The sequence below is a fragment of the Euprymna scolopes genome, chromosome 31, assembly GCF_053919585.1.
Source record: "Euprymna scolopes isolate OS-2025 chromosome 31, ASM5391958v1, whole genome shotgun sequence".
In the NCBI taxonomy this organism is placed as follows: Eukaryota; Metazoa; Mollusca; class Cephalopoda; order Sepiida; family Sepiolidae; genus Euprymna; species Euprymna scolopes.
In genome coordinates this window covers 43,360,019-43,379,406 of record NC_136512.1, presented here as the reverse complement: position 1 = coordinate 43,379,406, position 19,388 = coordinate 43,360,019, and the positions used below count along the sequence as shown (strand labels likewise).

Sequence of the window (19,388 nt, the reverse complement as noted above, 5' to 3'; positions counted from 1 at the left end):
TTTATAAAGTCTATAGAAAACAATATAATCATGTTGAAAAAATCTCCATAAGTAGACAAAATTTTGAAAGACAGTTGATCATAATCCATTTTTACGCTCACATACAAAAAATAAAATAAAAATTGAACAACCAAATCGTAACTCTATGTGATTTCCGAAGGAGAACAAAAGTGAGCTCTGAAATCAACAAGTATTTCCATTTGCTGATATTTTGCAAATATATTCAAAATTGACAACGGCAGAAAACTTGCAGCACTACATAGGATAGCAACACTAATGCAGCCAATCACCATCACTCAGGATGAGGTCAAGAAGCAGCTTTTGTCCTTGGATGTGAATTAGGGTCAAGGACCAGATGAACTAGATCCAGCAATTTTATGGGGTGTTGAATCTGTAGCAGCCCTGTTCAAACTTTTTTTTTAGTACTTGAGTTGTTCCTGCTGATTAGCGGCTGGCTAAAATCTGCCCTATCTTTTAAAGGGTGACCAAGAAGACCCAATGAATTGTCTCAAAATCAATGGAATTTTATTCAAGCAAACAATCATGGCTCATCTCACATCTACTATCTCTCCATCTCAACATGGTTTCATTCCCCCAAAAACAATTACAATGTTGACAGTAGATGACATCTAAAATTGTACTTTGCAATAATTAAAAATTATGAATATGTTTTCTTAAATATTTATAGATATATGTCTAACTGATACGAATAATCTTATTAATTTCGCATAGTAAAATATCAATCATCAGAAAAGGAAAGTTTGTTTCTTTTTGTAAATAAAATGTCACACATAATCACATAATTTTTGTAAATAAAATATCACACATAATCACATAATTTTTTGTAAATAAAATATCACACATAATCACATAATTTTTGTAAATAAAATATCACACATAATCACATAATTTTTGTAAATAAAATATCGCACATAATCACATAATTTTTGTAAATAAAATATCACACATAATCACATAATTTTTGTAAATAAAATATCACACATAATCACATAATTTTTGTAAATAAAATATCACACATAATCACATAATTTTTGTAAATAAAATATCACACATAATCACATAATTTTTGTAAATAAAATGTCACACATAATCACATAATTTTTGTAAATATCACACATAATCACACATAGTTTGTTTTTAAGAGTTTCAAATTTTAGTCCATAACTTCAAAAAAGTAGAGAAAATAGCACATCGTCTTTTGAACAGATAATAAACATGGAAAATCTTAAATGAAACAAACAACTTGATATTTATGGCATAACGTTTTCGTCAAAACACCACCACGCTAACAGTTTTATTATTTTATTTTTTTTTTTTACTTGATCTCACACTGCAAGGTAAAAAAATGTAAATTTAAATTTATTTTTCCTAAGAAACCTTTTGGCCAGCAATAAATCTCAACACGGGCAGCACGGAATGAATACAACTATTAGAAAATAAAATTGACTTTAATTTAGTAAATAGTCTTTCTAAAAACTGTTCTTTCAACTAACAGTCATCAGGAGAGTAATGTTATAATTTAAATAGAATTGAACACAGGAGAAACAAATTATTTATGTGATGATTTTCTTTGCAAATAGATTCATTCTGTGCACGACAACATACTCAAACCATGCCAATCAATGGATTTTGTGGAAAAAAACTAATGAGTGTACGGTTTGATGTTTGGGGAGGGGGGCATTTTTATTCCTCTTAGAGTTGTTCTGGGGATAACACAATTTGATTTATGCAAATTACTATTAATGAAGATATTAAGCAAAAACTGATGAAAACATTTTGAATATTTACAAAAAAATTATTATTTGCTGCTATTTTGACTAAGATGGGGGGAGAATTCAAAGTTTCTTAAACGATTCAACTTGGTTAAATTTCATGAAAAACCAATAAACCTATTTTGAAAGCCTCAGAAAAAGAATAGAATAATAGACACCACAAAAAAGTCATAAGTCTGTTCTAATAAACATCAGATACCAAGGGTTTTAAACCGTTAGCATGTCACTCTGATATTATTAAATGACATATGCATATAAATTTGTGGATAATGATATATATATATATATATATATATATATATATATATATATATATATATTGTGGAAACACAATCCACTCTCTCCACGAGGTAAATAATGAGTGTACACACTGTTTGATTGTAGAAGTTATATCAGAATTTTCCTCGCCCTACTAATAACCACCAACTGGAGGGAAGAGATAGAGATTCATATATTTCCTAAAAGTGTTAGGGTTAGAACTCGACAGAACTCGAACACTGCATGCCTTCCCACAGTCTGCGAGGTGAACCACATCATTGCAAGTCCATTAAAACTCAGTGCATTAACAATCTTAGTCCAGTCTTTTTTACGTGAAAATAAATGGAATAACAGAAAATATTGGAAATACATGTTCCATATCAAATTTCTCAATCAATAACATTGTCAATCATAAAAGCTAAAGATAACATCTATAGAATTGCATTCAAACCAACTGATTTCGAATTCTTCAAAATGTTTCTTCATTTGATATTTATTAGATTTACCTTCTCATTATTTTATTACTCCTTATTCAATATAAAGTTAGATATATATATTTATTTATATGCATAGGATTCACTCCTAGACTAATTAACCGATCATTATGAATTTTGGAACACAGCTGCTAGATATAAAGAGTTGGAATTTGAGTTTAATTTAATGCAGAGTATCCGGGTATGCAGATGTGTTATGGAGTTAATGCAAGACGTGGCATACATGGCCGAACCACATGATCTATGATCACATAAGTACCAAGTTTCTGATACGGCGCAGTTGATGGAATCCTTTCTGCCAGAATCATGCATCTAGCTGATCATGATCATTATACCGAATTCATTGCATATCATTAGTGTTTGGGTTCATGTTGCACTGTCATTGATTTTTCTTATCTCTGATTGAGGAAAGAAAAGATAAAGTTTAGTATCAGAACAGATACTACACTTTTTTTCTAGCCAAAAGAACAAGGAAAAACAAAACAAAGTCAATTTGACTATATATGTCTTATTTTCATTTGGAATCATGTGGCCGTTCAGTGATGTCATATACGGTATAAGTTGAGCTCATTTCTTTCAACTGATATTCTGAAAATACACAAGGTCTGCAAATGTTAACAATTTATTCATCTTTTCACTTCTGCCAAAGTGGTTACGTTTTTGGTGGCGTTTGTTTATGAACAGCCTAACATCCACATTACTTGGCCAGTAGTCACCAAACTTGGTCAAAATAGTGATCATAATATTAATTTTGGGATATCTAGGTCAAGTTAATGGCAATAACTTCGATTCTGTTAATCATAGCAACTCGAAGTTTCCACGTTTGATGTATCGATTTAGTGCTCTTTGATAACAGCAACCATCATGTCAAATTTCAACCTGATCAAAAAATAGTTTTTGGAGTTATCAGCGTTTTCATAGAATAACTTCAGGAATACTTCATACAATATGTAAAAGTAAGGCTCAAGTAAAACTTTAATCCATCCTTATGTTATTAAGTGAAAGTTTGCAGTTTCACACTTATTTTCTTTATTTTTTCCGATTTTCCTGAATTTCCAATCTCAGATTAACTGAAAATAAAGTAAACAATAATGTTTTCTGAATCTTGTAGATTTGTTGAAGAATGTAACAATTTCTCAAACTTCTATAACATTTAGAACTCAAATAGTCACTTCCACTTCTATACAGAAATTACCTCATCTACCCTCGACTCTTGCAATCACACTAGTACCTGTTCCTCCTCACCTTTTTATTAGTTCATCTTGTTTAATGCTGACAAAGTAAGAGAGATCATTTACATATTTTTAATTCCTAAATATTAATTATCACAAACAAGAGTTTTCTGTAAAATTATATTTGAATAAAGAAAAACAACTTTTTTCAATTTTAAATAAAAAAGAAAGAGGAAAATACTGAAATTGTTAGGAACCTGACAGGAAATGTTTCCATTACATGTGATTAAGTTCATGTGAAGAAACCCAGTATTTTCTTGTATCATTCTTTGTATTCGAGAACAATATTAATAAGGTTTCTTGAATTTTTGTTTGCTAATATTGTTTGTGTTTCATTTTTTTTTTAACATTGAAAATGTTTGAAATCAATTATGACAAAATATAAGTATAAAAAATAGATATAAACTATCTCCCTCACTTTGTCAGCATTAAACAATGTGAACTTAAGTAGCGTCCTTCTCTCTCTATGCTCCAATGTTGTCACCAAGATAACAAAACTTCTGAACAATCTCAATACGTGACATGAATAGTGAAAAGATAAAAATGTTATCTTTTTAATAGTAAAAAAATGGCATCTTTTTTTTGTCTCTCAAGTCAGAAGGCATCAGCGGTCAGTTCATTGTATTTTTTCTATCTTTGTTGTCCATCATTTGATAGATTTTGTAATAAGCAACGAACAGGTTAGTTGAGCTCTATTTATTATCCAACTAAAACATTTCCTGTAATTAACCTGCAAAATCTTCAATCCCTTGGATCCAGCTTGTCTAAACCGACAGCGAACATTAGCATGTGATTAGGTCAGCCATTTTATGATGAGGTAATTCTAGACTAGAAGTTGTCAGACTAATCCATTCGAAAGCTTCTTGATCATAATCCCCTGCTTCCTCTTGTTTGTTATCAGAACTTTTGAAGCTATGATTTAATCCTTTCTCCTTATTACTGTCCCTTATTAGTTGCATATTGTATCAGGCCTCATTCTAATTACTATAACTTGACTTGCTAGACAGGTGTGTCTTAATCTCAGATTATCAATCTCTTTGTTAACTATTGATATTAATATGCTTCGCTTGTTTGTTATTGCTTGTGTTCAACTAAATATATCCGTCTCTTAACACTAAAAAAAGTATCATTTTTGTTCATCCCCCAATAATTCATGCTAACACTGACGTATAAGGGGCCACCGAGATAGGTGACAGCAACTTGGGTGGAAAGTGGAACAGCAAGGTGTTTGTTAACATTACATTTAAATTTCTGCATGTTGGCATGGTAAGGAAACAACAAAAAGGGAGGAAATTCCAAAAACTAATGGTGTGAGAAATAATAATAATAATAATAATAATAATAATATATATATATATATATATATATATATATATTACCATTTTAAATATATATATATATATATATATATATTACCGTTTTTTATATATATATTTTATTTTTAAATATATGTATATATATATTACCGTTTTATATATATATATATATATATATATATATATATATATATATATTACTGTTTTATTTTTACCGATTAAAAACGGTCATATATATATATATTGTTATTATTATTTTATGCATCTTCATAAATTTTGTAATATCTTATGTATTGATTTTCAGTATTTATTGAATAGTGTGCAAATGAGTAGAGCTAAGGTATTAAGTTATATATGTATCAATGAGGCTACACAGAGATCTCCATACTTTATTCCTGTAGGGAATCGTCATCCTAAAATGCATGAGATAAAACACGTTAGTCTTTGTATAGCTTAATTTTTTTGCTCTACAGTAGTATTGAGCACTTTTTCAGGTTTTTTACCATTTACTCATTATATATATATATATATATATATATATATATATATATATATATATATATATATATATATTTAGACTTGAATTAAAATCAGAGCTGTTCGAAGAGTCTTATTAAATAAATTACATAAATTCTCGACCAAAATATTGTTTTACTTTATGAAAACTGTCATCAGGTTTGACGTTTGAATCATTTATTTGGTCAAAGCTGAATTATTCTCTTTCTCTCTTTCCTTGGTTTCTGGCAGAACCGTTGAAGCAGTCGCACATCCCACCGCCGCCTCCGCCACCAGTTGTGAGTACCTATTGGAAGAGTTCCATTGACCCACCACCACCCCCAAGTCACCGTCATTCAACGTGTGTAAGTTTCAACTCATCTTCCACCTCACCCTCGTCCCATCACACTGCTGAATCTTCATCTGCTTCGATAAGCTCGGGAACCTGCCTACCTGTTAACTCGGTAGCTTTATCTGCATCTGCTGTGCGCAACTTACCTTCTCAGATCCCACCCAGTGCTCTCACTTCATCAACACCCCCATCACCACCGGTCACCTTGAACTTCCAAACACCGCCCCAGGTGGAAAGCTTCCCGACCCCTAAGAGCACCTCCAGTAGCATCTCTTCACCTGGAAACTCTAGCATCTTGAATGTTGCAGAGGACCAAGCGCAGGAGCGTGAACTTTCTACTTTTTCTCCAGGGAAAAAAAAGAAAGTACCCCAGTTGACAGCCGCATCACCTGACTGTCGCAGCCGTCCAATCGAAGGGTCTGAAGACTTCTATTCTTGGTCCAGCCAGGGAGACAGCAGCATACGCTCATCAATCGAAAAGATACAGATTAACCGCAAGTTTACAAAGAAAATGGACCCTGTACAGATCAGCAAAATCAACAATAACTACACAACCTCAATCCAGGTCGGCTCCAGGAAACTGTCGGAGGCCAACGCTGAGAAGTCCCCACCACTCCCACCTCCTGCTGTTAACACTACAGATGGGGAGGTCGCTGCAGTGGCTGCTGGAATCACCAGGTGTCTCAGCCATGAGACAGGAATGAGGGCCTCTCCGTCACCACCTCCGCTGCCTCCGCCACCGCCTCCTCCTCCGCCCCCACAATTCATCGATGACCTCCACAACAGTTTCTCATCATCGCAGGACACAGACAGCCTGTCCATGCAGAGTGACCCTGATGACCTTCCTCTGCCACCACCCCCTCCACCTCCACCACCACCCCCTCCTCCAGTCTTTCCACGAACTATGGCATCATCCTCCCCAATGTCTGCTGCCTGCGATGTTAATCGGACTGCACCTCTATTGTGCAAATCAAGGTATCTATCAGTATTTTTAATGTTTTAATATGCATGCCATTATATCTTTGCTAATATTTCTCTCTCTCCCCCCTCTCTCTTTATGTATATACATGTGTGTGTGTGTGTGTGTGTGTGTGTGTGTGTGTGTGTGTGTGTGTGTGTGTGTGTGTGTGTGTGTGTGTGTGTGTGTGTGTGTGTGTGTGTGTGTGTGTGTGTGTGTGTGTGTGTGTGTGTGTGTGTGTGTGTGTGTGTGTGTGTGTGTGTGTGTGTGTGTGTGTGTGTGTGTGTGTGTGTGTGTGTGTGTGTGTGTGTGTGTGTGTGTGTGTGTGTGTGTGTGTGTGTGTGTGTGTGTGTGTGTGTGTGTGTGTGTGTGTGTGTGTGTGTGTGTGTGTGTGTGTGTGTGTGTGTGTGTGTGTGTGTGTGTGTGTGTGTGTGTGTGTGTGTGTGTGTGTGTGTGTGTGTGTGTGTGTGTGTGTGTGTGTGTGTGTGTGTGTGTGTGTGTGTGTGTGTGTGTGTGTGTGTGTGTGTGTGTGTGTGTGTGTGTGTGTGTGTGTGTGTGTGTGTGTGTGTGTGTGTGTGTGTGTGTGTGTGTGTGTGTGTGTGTGTGTGTGTGTGTGTGTGTGTGTGTGTGTGTGTGTGTGTGTGTGTGTGTGTGTGTGTGTGTGTGTGTGTGTGTGTGTGTGTGTGTGTGTGTGTGTGTGTGTGTGTGTGTGTGTGTGTGTGTGTGTGTGTGTGTGTGTGTGTGTGTGTGTGTGTGTGTGTGTGTGTGTGTGTGTGTGTGTGTGTGTGTGTGTGTGTGTGTGTGTGTGTGTGTGTGTGTGTGTGTGTGGTAATCAAGCTTAGGTATCCATTCGCAGGATAAAACTCCAGAGAATTTCAAACGGGTTCATATAAGACTGACCAATAATAAATAAAGATATTTATATTAATATTTTTATTCATAGAAACATGTACAAACACTGCGATACTGACATGACGATGTTTCAATCTCATAAGGTGAAAAGTCTGTCCTTTCTTTTAAATTTGAAAGGCTTTTTAATATAGACATTTAAAAGACATGATAGACTTTCTGTCTGAGGAGATTTTTAATAAATACAGATGGAAACATTGTCATTTCAGTGTTATAACGTTTGTACATTATATATATATATATATATATATAGAGAGAGAGAGAGAGATCATCAACATCATTTTGTGACTACAGTCGAGATGATGAAGTCGAGATGAACTCCATCATCTTTTCATATGTTAATGTGTGTGCACACCACCACTACATACATTGGAAAGCAGAAGAACTAATCTGACCTTCCACCTACATACAGCACGTTGATAGTCCCAAATAGTCACCCATCTGGTACTGGCCACGGTCAGTGTGACTTAACTCTGGTGATCTGATGAGAACTGGTGTGTCAACGTGATTGCACCATACAGCCAATCACGTTGATACAATCACATTAACACACAAATGTGTGTTACAGAAGTTTAGCTCTCATGTTCCTAATGGTTCTATGAATAAATCAGAACGTGGCAAAACGCTGGTTTTAAATTAATTTCTATCCCTCGTCAGTCATTTTGGAGGAAACACTGAAATTAGTTAGTAATAAAACTGTCAGCATTATTATATTTTATAATTTTGTCATGAATACTTTATCTTTTCTAGCCAACACCCATGCAAAGGTTTGCAAGCATGCACACACACACACACACACACACACACACACACACACACACACACACACATATATATATATATATATATATATATATATATATATATATATATATATATATATACTAGCAGGCCGCCTGGCATTACCCAGTTATAAAATACACTTAAATATGATAGTTTAATTCATCAAGAGTTTGTATTTATTATTATAGAGCAAATTCTTCATTGGTTATTAAATTGTACCCAATATATATATATATATATATATATATATATATATATATATATATATATATATATATAGTATTGGTTTCAAAATTTTAACAAAATGACTTTGGTGCCATAAGCTGGAATCGAAACCAAAACATTCAGTGCTCCAGCTGTAGTCATTAATTAGCGCTTCAGCATTTATTGTTACCGTCTTAGCTATATCTATACAGATGGATAAAAAGAAAGACTAAAAATTAAGCGAGTTTAAGCTACAAAATGTATACGTACGCATGCTTAGAAGTTAGTTGATTTACTTCTGCCAAGGTTGACGCGTGATAAAATGGATTTAAATAAGGATTTTGTAATTCTGTAAAAAGCAAAACTTCCAACAGACACACATGTCATTTAAATTTGAACATAAGAAATTTAAAAAAAAAAAAACAGGCTGGAAGAAATCAAATCTGCAACATTCAAAATCGATTTTCAATCTCACATAAAAGTTATTACTGTTATTGTAAATAGCAATCGAGTTCGATTTCAGTTTAACTTCCAGCATTATCCTCATCTCTCGATTCACATGGGTATATTAAGAAGCAAGCACATTAACAGAAGCACATCATATAACTTGAAGCATGTCGAGCGACACAATTCAACTAATGAGTGAGTTAAATTGCAATGTGTTTGTTCAAGAAAACATATTTTCTGGAACATGCTATCTCTCTGATAATTCTGATTTTGATTTGTTTTGTTTAGACTGGACAGAAAAATTGAATCTTTCGATATTCTTTGCAAGCATGTTTTTAACACTTTAAATATTTCTTCAATTTCTGGTATTAAACACAATTCAAAGAAATAAGTAAGGCTAAATTTAGCAATGTTTTGCACGATAGTCTAGGATTTTGCACTAAATCAAATGCAACACTCAAATTAGTTGTTCCGGACGATTGCCAGAAAACTATCCATTAGTTTTCCTGAAATTTTGCTGCAAATTGTATTTCATTAAATAGATGTGCACAGTAAAATACATTTTCGTGAAAATTCCCGTTGCGTCCCCCCCCCCGGGGCCTACAAAGAGGTCAAAAATGCCCCAAAATGGCCATCCATTAGATCTATTAGATTTTTCTGAAACTTGGCCAAAATCTAGAGCCCATTGTTCTTAATATAAATCCAGTATGGGTGATCCTAGCTAAATTCTAGTTCACATCCCTGGGGACTTTTAGTGCTAAAATGCCCCTTTTGGTGGATGTTTTCTCATATTTCTCAACAAAAACTTGATATGTCTGACTATGTAGTGGTTTTTCATGGTAGTCAACTCAAATATACATGTGTTAAGATCTGAAACTGCACCATTATCCATTTACACTGAGATTCGGTGTCCCCAGGGGCTCAAAAGAAAAAATAACACTTTTTGCCCCATAGCGGGTGATCCATCCATTAGATTTTCCTGAAACTTGACGAAAATGTTGAGGCCATTATTCTTAATATAAATTCAGTATGGGTGACCCTGGCAAAATTCTAGTTCGCATCCCTCTGAGACTTTTAGAGCTAAAAAAACATGCCTTTTCAGAGCTCTTTTTTCATATTACTCAAAAACTTGATATGTATGTCTATATAGTGGTTTATCATGGTGCTGAATTCAAATATACTTATGTCTTAAAGCGTGAAACTGCACCGTTTGTCCATTTTAATTGAGGTTTGGCATTCCCAGGAGCTCAAAAGGGGTCACAAATACCCCAAAATTGTAAAAATGACACTTTTTACCCAATAACTTTTGCCCACATCCATTAGATTTTTCTGAAACAAAAATGTGAAGACAACGTTGACCTGTCACACTTCTCACATTCATCATTTCTTTATTTTTTGTGGTGTCATCTCACATGCAGCACCAGAGGGGGACCACACATGTACAGCTTGTTGTTGTTATTATTATTATTATTATTATTATTATTACTATTATTATTATTATTACTATTATTATTATTATTATTATTATTATTATTATTATTATTATTCACTAGGAGTTTTCACACAGGCAATCATCAAAGAATTCTCTTTGAGAACAACCTTTTGTGTTCCCTGGAGTCTGAGTTGCAGCAAGTTTCCCCAGATTTCCAGTACTTAACATTTCTTTTGATATTTTTGCAAATAAGATTGCATTATTGCAATAACTACTTACCATTGATTTCTCATTGGTAGCAACTATTGGTCTTCACTGGAAACTGGGTGGCAATAATTTTCCCCAAGGTCCTAGTTCTCTTTGTACTCGTCCAGTGGAGGTCTGGTTAGTGCTTTCTCTCTTTGGTCTTTCCATCCTCCTTGCCCCTCCTTAATTATTTTATGTGGTGCTAGTTCATGGTGATAATAGAAAATTGAGCGGGCGGGGGGGGGGGTCACTTACAATTACACTATTTCAGTTTTAATGATTCTATGTGGTGTTTGTGTTTTACATCTGTATCACTTTCTATATGTCCGCCTGGCGCCTGTAGCTCATGTATATTAGTGTCTGCATTCTAAGGTTTTCCTTAATATTTCTGCAGTTTTCCTTATTGTTATCCGTTGTATCTTCTCAGCCATCTCTCTAATTCCAATATCTCCCATTCTTTTTTCATCGTTTTTCAGTATTGTTCCTAGCGCTCCTACTATTAGTTGTGTTATTTTAACTTTCTTCATTTTCCATATCACTTTCAGCTCTTTGGCCAACTCTGTGTATTTGCTCCGCTTCTCTGTCTCCTTGGTATTCAGTCTGATCTGCTGAAATGGTGAAATCTATGATCTGACAGGACTTTTCCTTCTTGTTAACTATTATGACATCCGGTCTTCTTGCTTGGATGAGGTTATCCGTTTCTATATCTATGTCCCATAGAGTTCTGTGACTTTCTTTTTAAAGTATTGCTGCCGGTTTGTACTTGTACCATTTGTCTAAGTGTTCAAGGTGCAGTTGTCTGCATAATTGCCAGTATACTGCCTTTCCCACTTGATCGTGTCTATTTCTATATTCTTTTTGGGCTAGTTTGCTGCATTCGCTTACTGTGTAGTTTATTGTTCCATATCTTTGTCAACAAAGTCTGCATTTACTGTTTTCTTGTGTCATGTTGATCCTCTTGGAAGATACCACTTTATATTTTAATCTCAGCTATGTATTGTCCATCAGCTGTCAAGTCTCCATGTTGTCATTGCATTTTCAAATTGATAATCTATTATTTTGTACATTCTCGGGCATTCTATTATCTATGCTTGAGGAATCTTGTACACTTTCTTGTAGTCGATCCATTCTATAGCTATGTTCTTTTTTCTACTTTTGACCTCCTTCAGGATCTTTTGATCTATGTGGAGTAGGTCATATGTTCTTTTTTTTTTCGCATCCTTTCTGTTCCTCGAGAGTAGTCCATGATTATGTAGAGAATAATAAATGTGTATTTTTCACATGTTAGGTAAACATGTTATAGGTCTATAGTTGCTGGGGATGGTTCCTTTTACTGTCATTTTGAACCAGTGTTGTCCTACCTATGATCATCCATTCTAGCATGTGTGATTTGTGGATACATCTTTTCAGGTTTTGAATTAGTCTTCCGTGTAGTGTTGTGAATTTTTAGAACTAATATGCATGTATTCTATCGTGACGTGGTGCCCTCCAGTTGGCCATTTTTCATAAGGGTGTCCTGAGGGTTTCCTTGCTGATTTCAATCTCTGTCCCTTCTTTGATTTGCTGGTACTCTTCTTTCATGTTTTCAGCCATTCAGCATTTCTAATGTAGTCTGCTGGAACGGCAAATTCTACAATCTGGCAGGACTTTCTTTCTTGGTAACTATTATGACATCCAGTCTTCTTGCTTGAATGGGTTTATCCGTTTGTATATCCATGTCCCATAGGATCTTGTAACTTTCATTTTCCAGTACTGCTGCTAGTTTGTGTTTGTACCATATGTCTGTGTGTTCAAGATTTCTTTTTGAGATAGTTTGCTGCATTCACTTATTATGGGGTTTATTGTTTCGTCTCTTTGTCCACAGAGTCTGCATTTACTGTTTTCTTGTGTCTTGTCGACCCTTGCTTTGATGTGGTTTGTTTTAATTGCGTTATCTTGTGCAGCTGTTGTTAGTGATTCAGTTTCCTGTTAAGGTTTCCTTTTTGTAGCCAGTGTTTTCGCTAATCTCTTCTGTTTTCGCTAGTCTCTTCTGTTGTCATTCTTGTGAATCTTCCATGTAATTGTTTCTCTTCCTATTTTCTTTCTTTTCTTATTCCTCCTCTCTTTTTCTGTCTTGTTTGTTTCTTCCACGTCTCTTGCTGCAGTAATTATTCTTTTGGTGTTCTGCATTATGTATTTTTCTAATCCTTTTTTTTTTGTGTGTGTGTGTTATTTACACAGTTTTCTATACAGACCAACTCTCTTCCTCCGTTTTTCCTTTTCACATAGAGTCGGTCAATATCATCCTTTAGATGTATTGCATTGTGCATGAGTTTTCTAGTCTTCTGGTCGAGATTCCTTAGTTCTGCTTTGATCCATCTTATAAACGGTCCAGAGTATCTTATTAGTGACACTGCTTACATGTTTATTCCTTTAATTATGTTTTGACTATTTAGTTTGGTTTCGAGGAGTTTTCTTGTTCTTCTGAGATATTCTTTTCCTATTTTCTCTTTTATTTCCGTTGTTTTGATAGCATCTGCTTCCAGCATTCCCAAGTATTTGTAGCTATTATGTTCACCTAGTGTCCTCATTTCTGTTTGATTTGGCAGTACTATACCTTCTGTTGCTTCTAGTTTCCCTCCTCCTCATGGTCAGCAGTACACACTTTTCCATACCAAATTCCATTTAGATATCCTGGCTAAAGATTCTTAGTGTGTTGATTAGTGTTTCTAGTTCTGTCTTGGTTTTTGCAAACAGTTTCAGGTTATCCATGTACATTAGGTGGTTTATTCTTTCTTCTGTGTTAGTGAACTTGTATTCGGCTTGGCATTTTCTTAGTATGTTGTTCAGGGGAATCATGGCTATAATGAACAGTAATGGTGATAGGGAATCACCTTGGAAGATTCCTCTTTGTATTTTGATTTCAGTTATGTGTTGCCCATCAGCTGTCAGTTCAAGTCTCCATGTTTTCATTTTCTATCAGATTAATTATATTACCTGGTATTTTTATAATGCATCTTTTCAGTTGCTGAACTAGCCTTTTATGTAGTTTTGTGAATTTCTTAAGCCAATAGGCATGTATTCCGTCATGAACTGGTGCTCTCCAGTTGGCCATTTTTCGTAGGGTTGTCTTGAGGTTTTCTTTACTGATTTTATTCTCTGTTCCTTCCCAAATTGTTGTGATTCTTCTTTCATTTCTTTCAACCATTCTGCTTTTCTACTATGATCCTTTTGTTCTTCTCATATCTGGCTTCAGTAGTGTTTTGTTTTCGTTGGATCCGATTTTTCCTTTTTTTGTTTTTTCTCCATTTACATTTTGGTAGAATTGGCTTTCGTTATTTTCAAAGGTCCTGTTTGCTTGCACTTTACAGATTTGTATCTGTATCATCTGAACCTTGCTTCTTTTTCTGCTATTTTTTCTTTCACTTCTTCCTATTTCTTGTTGAGCCTCTCGTTAATTGGTCGTATTTCTACTTTTCCAACTAGTTGTTTTCATCTTGTTTATTGTTTTGACTTCTTTCTTTAGTTTGCTGATCTGGGTTTCCAGTCTCAATCCTCATCCAGGCTTTGTTGGTCTTTTTCCTTCTCAATCTTTTTTGTTTTCCCTTAAACTCATAATTACTGTCTTGGCACCTGCATAGATTAAATTGTTTAGGTCTTCTTCTTATGATTATTTTATTTATTTTTTATTAGTCACTACAAGTTATCACGTATGTCATTATCAATGATTGTTCACTGATAATAACTGAAGGTGTTCTGTGGAGGTGGAGAGTACTGAAAATCTCTCCAGATTTTCAGTACTCTCCACCTCTCTCGATAACTATTGCAAATGATTTTGCATTGTCGCAACAGCCGCTTACTATTGATTTCTCGCTGGAAACGACCATTAGTTTTCTCTAGGATTTGGGTGGCAATAAACCTCCCCAGTATCCCAGTATTTTCTGCATCCTTCCATTGGAGGTTTGGTTAGTGCTCTTCTTCCTCGGTTTTTCCATTCTCCTCCATCTTTAATATTATTATTATTATTATTATTATTATTATTATTATTATTATTATTATTATTATTATTAATAATATTATGATTATTATTATTATTAATAGTAGTAGTAGTATTAGTAGTATTAGTAGTAGTAGTATTTCATGAATTTATTCATCGTCTGTGAAACAAAGCAAAATTTCCATGAAGTGCCAAAAATCAAAGAAGAAAATTTGCAAAGATTATCAAAATTATAATTGTTTTGAGATTTATTGCATTTTCAGATTTTATTAATAGACGATTTTTATAAAAATGTCAAATTTTTATCTAGTTGCATTATCCAATAATATTTTCGATGCTTTTAATATAATTGATTAAAACGGATCCATTATTTCTGCATTATCATAAAGTGATTGTTTTCACATTTCGTACATTTGCATTTATTTGTACATTTGCATTATTTGTATAGATTTGCATTTATGGAAAAAATAAGTCAATACTTTTTATAGAGAGAAGTTGCTTCTTAATAATCAATACATATGGTAATTAATCAGCAATTGCCTTCTTAAAAATATTCTCAGTAATTAATATTTAGTAGAATTTGCTTGCCTCTCTACTCGTAGACCTGTGTTGCATTCCTAATAATCCCGTAATAAATATCATATTGCTTAATAGACATTTTTACTTTCTCTTGAGAAGAACACCTTGGATTAAGCTTTTTTGTTTGTTTACTTTTGGTTCATTGATTTCTTTGCTTATTACAAACTAGAAGCTTGAAAAACTAAGAGAAAATACAAATTGTATTAATTGTGCATGACCATTTCAATATGGTTGGGTGCCCTAGGCAAATCCCATAGATGTGTGTCTCCTTTAAAGCTTTTATAAATATATAAGTTACGTTTGGATTATTTGGGTCATTCGGACTCATCTTGGGTGTTATTCTCACAACGTTTTAGCCGATGTAACTTCTGACCTTCTTCAGGTGCATCTTGTAGAATTCGGGAATCTTTATGTCAATCTTGGGGATATTTATAGAAATATGTATAGAAATATGTATAGATATATGGATCAAATTCTTCATTTAATCCATGGAAATAGATTGTTCTTGTTCCATCAACTATGACTAGTTAGAAGTTTTAAGTAATTTTTAATTATATTCTTAGTATCAGTACCGATGATTGAAACTCCAACCTCCAAAGACTATCATTGAGAACTGATGATACTTACCACTTTATCCGTTGCGCTACATGTCTGTTTGAATTTGATAAGATGTTTGGAAGTTTCTTCGTCTGAAACATTGTGAGAATAACATCAAAGATGAGAACAGTAGTCCGAATAATGAAAATAATATAAATTACCAATCTTCATCTAAAAAATTACAAAACATTGCTACATTTTTCTCATCCTAACTCAACGCCAACAGCTAACAACATGCAACTTAGTTAATTCATCCATACTAATAACCAATTATTGTCATATTTGTTGTTATTTTAGCGATATATAAATAGTTTTGAACCGTTGCTTATTTTGTATTTAATTTTCACTTCCTAAGCAGATATTACCTCCCTTTTATTTTTGTTTTTGCATCTTTTTTATGGAATGTCTTTTTATTTATTTCATTATTTCTTTTGTTTATTAAATATTTTATTTATTTTTATGTGCACAAAATATATCCATAGTTGATCCATGCTGATGACAGGTGATACCCATAAACACACATGTCCATGGCTATATTTTATGCATATAAAAAAAAAATTTTAAACGATAATTGTCATTGTATTTAGGTCAATAAATCCTAAACATAAATATCAAACATAATTTTTAGTTAAGAGGGTTTTTTTTCTTTACATTTTAGAGCAATCGTTAAATGATATTCATAACATGTTACACATTTTTCTCGCTGCAAGTTATATAAGGTGTTTGGAAAATCGATAGCATACCTTTGAGATTATGTTATATACATGTGTACAGGTCTGGAAATGTATGGTTTCCAAGATAGACATTAAAACAAATACGGGTCAACATCTAACACGTACAATATGTATCATTGGTTATTGTTATTTCTACATATCAGATAGATGAACATTATCTTTGTTACACAGTCACAGGACTAGTGTTACCAACAAAATCATGAAAAAATGAGACAATAAACAAATATAAAAGTTATGCAGCTTAAAAGAAAGATCTGAGCATTATGACTGACAAGGGATTTCTCTGATATCCAACTATCATACTGCAAGTGTCAGTCTTTCTTCTTTCAGGTAACAAAATATAACAGACGACATACAGTTAAATAAATATGAACAGCAAAAACCAAAGACAACATAGAAGAGGAAATGGACCACAAAGAAAATTAAACTAGTTATAGAGTTATTACAAAAGCAGCCCTCATACAAAGAGGTTCATTTGCTCCTGTAGAACATAATCCTGAAGTTATTCTATCGATTTTCCAAACAGAAAAAGGTATATTATACATATTCTTATATACATGCAGCATAGAATGAGATATTTTTCACCACACAATTCCTACCACAAATTTATTTTCGTCCAAATTTGTCCCAAATTTGCTGCATCCCCAGATATTGATACTCTAGTATATAACCTAATTTTCTTGGCATGTACCTCGTTCAAATGGGTGCTATGACTATTCTCCATTGTGGTGGCCAAGGTTGGAGCTTTTCTCTTTAGGATTTTTTGTATAACCAAGTACCTTCGTGAAAAAGGAGATAACAATTTTAACTTAAAATATATTTTATTTATGCTAATGGATATCCATATTCCTTTAACTCTCATTTTTTTTTTTTACACAGTGATCACCACTTATCAAGGCCCGGAAGCCACTCAGGGATAAGGGTTATTGCAAGTACATTACGTTAGTGTGGAGATTTGATGAAGTGTTTACTTAAGGAGGCGGTTCATTAGGAATTTGTTAACGTTGGACTTGAAGACATCCAAGTTGTAGTCTGGTGGGAAGCAGGCAGATGGAACAGAGTTCTACAGGCGTGCAGTTCTTGTCTCATTATTTACAAGATCTTTTCAAAGAGGAAATGTTTAACTTGATCATCTAATGCTGCAAATAAGAGCATGGATGAGAATACAAAAATAGAGAACTTATTTCTTATCTTAAATTATGTTATTAAATTTTATGATTTAAATATTGTAATGCTTCATCTTAAAAGCAATTCCATATCAAAATCACTGAGAGATAACAACTACTGTCCTCTCAAGAGTCCATGTGACGTCACTTCTTCTAAGTTTTACCACTTTTTATTCTCATGAAAACCATGTTTATTTTCCAAAAGGTCACACATATATGGTCCCTCATCTAGTTTATACTCTGTTTATGACTCTATGTATAACCATTTGCACAAAACATATCTAATTGATATTTGTACTAGCTGATGCCTCCGTTCAGTCTCAAAAGACAAAGGAGCGGCTGCATGTGTAATTGTGAGGCAAGGGTTGCGCAATCCCAACCACACCTCTCCTGAATTGGCATTGTTTGGGTCCAGTGGCAAAGAGAAGACCAGGACGACTGGAAACAATGCTGAGATAAGCAGAGAGCACATACAGCACCTGAAAGTCCCAAATGGTCACCCATTTAGTACTGACCAAGTTCAACGTTGCTTTGGTGATCCAGTGGGAACCCGTATCTCAATATGATTATGCCATATACATTTGTACTAGTAAGCAATTACTGATTAGTACCAAGCAAGTACTAATTTTTAATGCATACACACGCTGAGTTTATAATTAAGGTATTGCTGGATACATAATAGATGTTTCCTTATTATGAAAACACTGAAACCCTGCGATAACGATTTAATGCAATATACCTGTAATAATAGCACTAACTCTTTATCTTTTGGTTGTATATAAAATATATGTGATGCTTGCAAGAAATTATTATTAAATTAAATAATGGAAAATAAATAATAATAAACAATCACTGTTTTCTGGAAGTTAATCTATTTAAAACAATCGTAAGTAAAATGTGGTAACGTTAGAAAAAATTAAAGATCGTTATGACAATACGCACTTAAAAGTGTTAGAAAGCAGTGATGTGAAAAAGTAAATAAAAATATTCCAGTGTAATGGGTGGTGAGTGTAGTGCATATTAATGTGAGGGTACAAACTTTGCCGTTTTTCCTTTCTGGATGAGATGAAAAAAAATTATCTAAACCAAATAGTGAAATCGAAATTTCCTGATATTTTTTTTTTTTCACAAAGGCATCACCACTTATCAAGGCCAAGAGGCCACTCAAGGACAAAGGTTAAAGAGTGTGCAGTAGACAATTGGACAATAAAGTAATCATTAGTAATGGAAATTCGGTAAATTTATTAACTTATATGGAACGACTCATCAAAAACTTGTTTACATTAGACTTGAAGACAACCATATTGTAGTTAGCTGGAAAGCAGGAAAACGGAAGACAATTCCATAGGCGTGCAGTTCTAAGAAAGAAGCTTTGTTCATGGAATCTACATTTAGGTTTAGGCACAGATAAAGAGTG

General features: G+C 33.9%; 1 protein-coding gene across 2 annotated transcripts in view; it reads left to right on the top strand.

Moving 5' to 3' along the window:
- LOC145255722 (uncharacterized) overlaps positions 1–19,388 on the top strand; it is a 492,481-nt gene that overhangs the window by 356,553 nt on the left and 116,540 nt on the right. For both annotated transcript variants that reach the window (XM_080114321.1, XM_080114322.1), the window contains exon 6: positions 5,841–6,915. In XM_080114321.1, the coding sequence (XP_079970447.1) occupies positions 5,841–6,915 (1,075 nt within the window). The remainder of the gene's footprint in view (positions 1–5,840; positions 6,916–19,388) is intronic.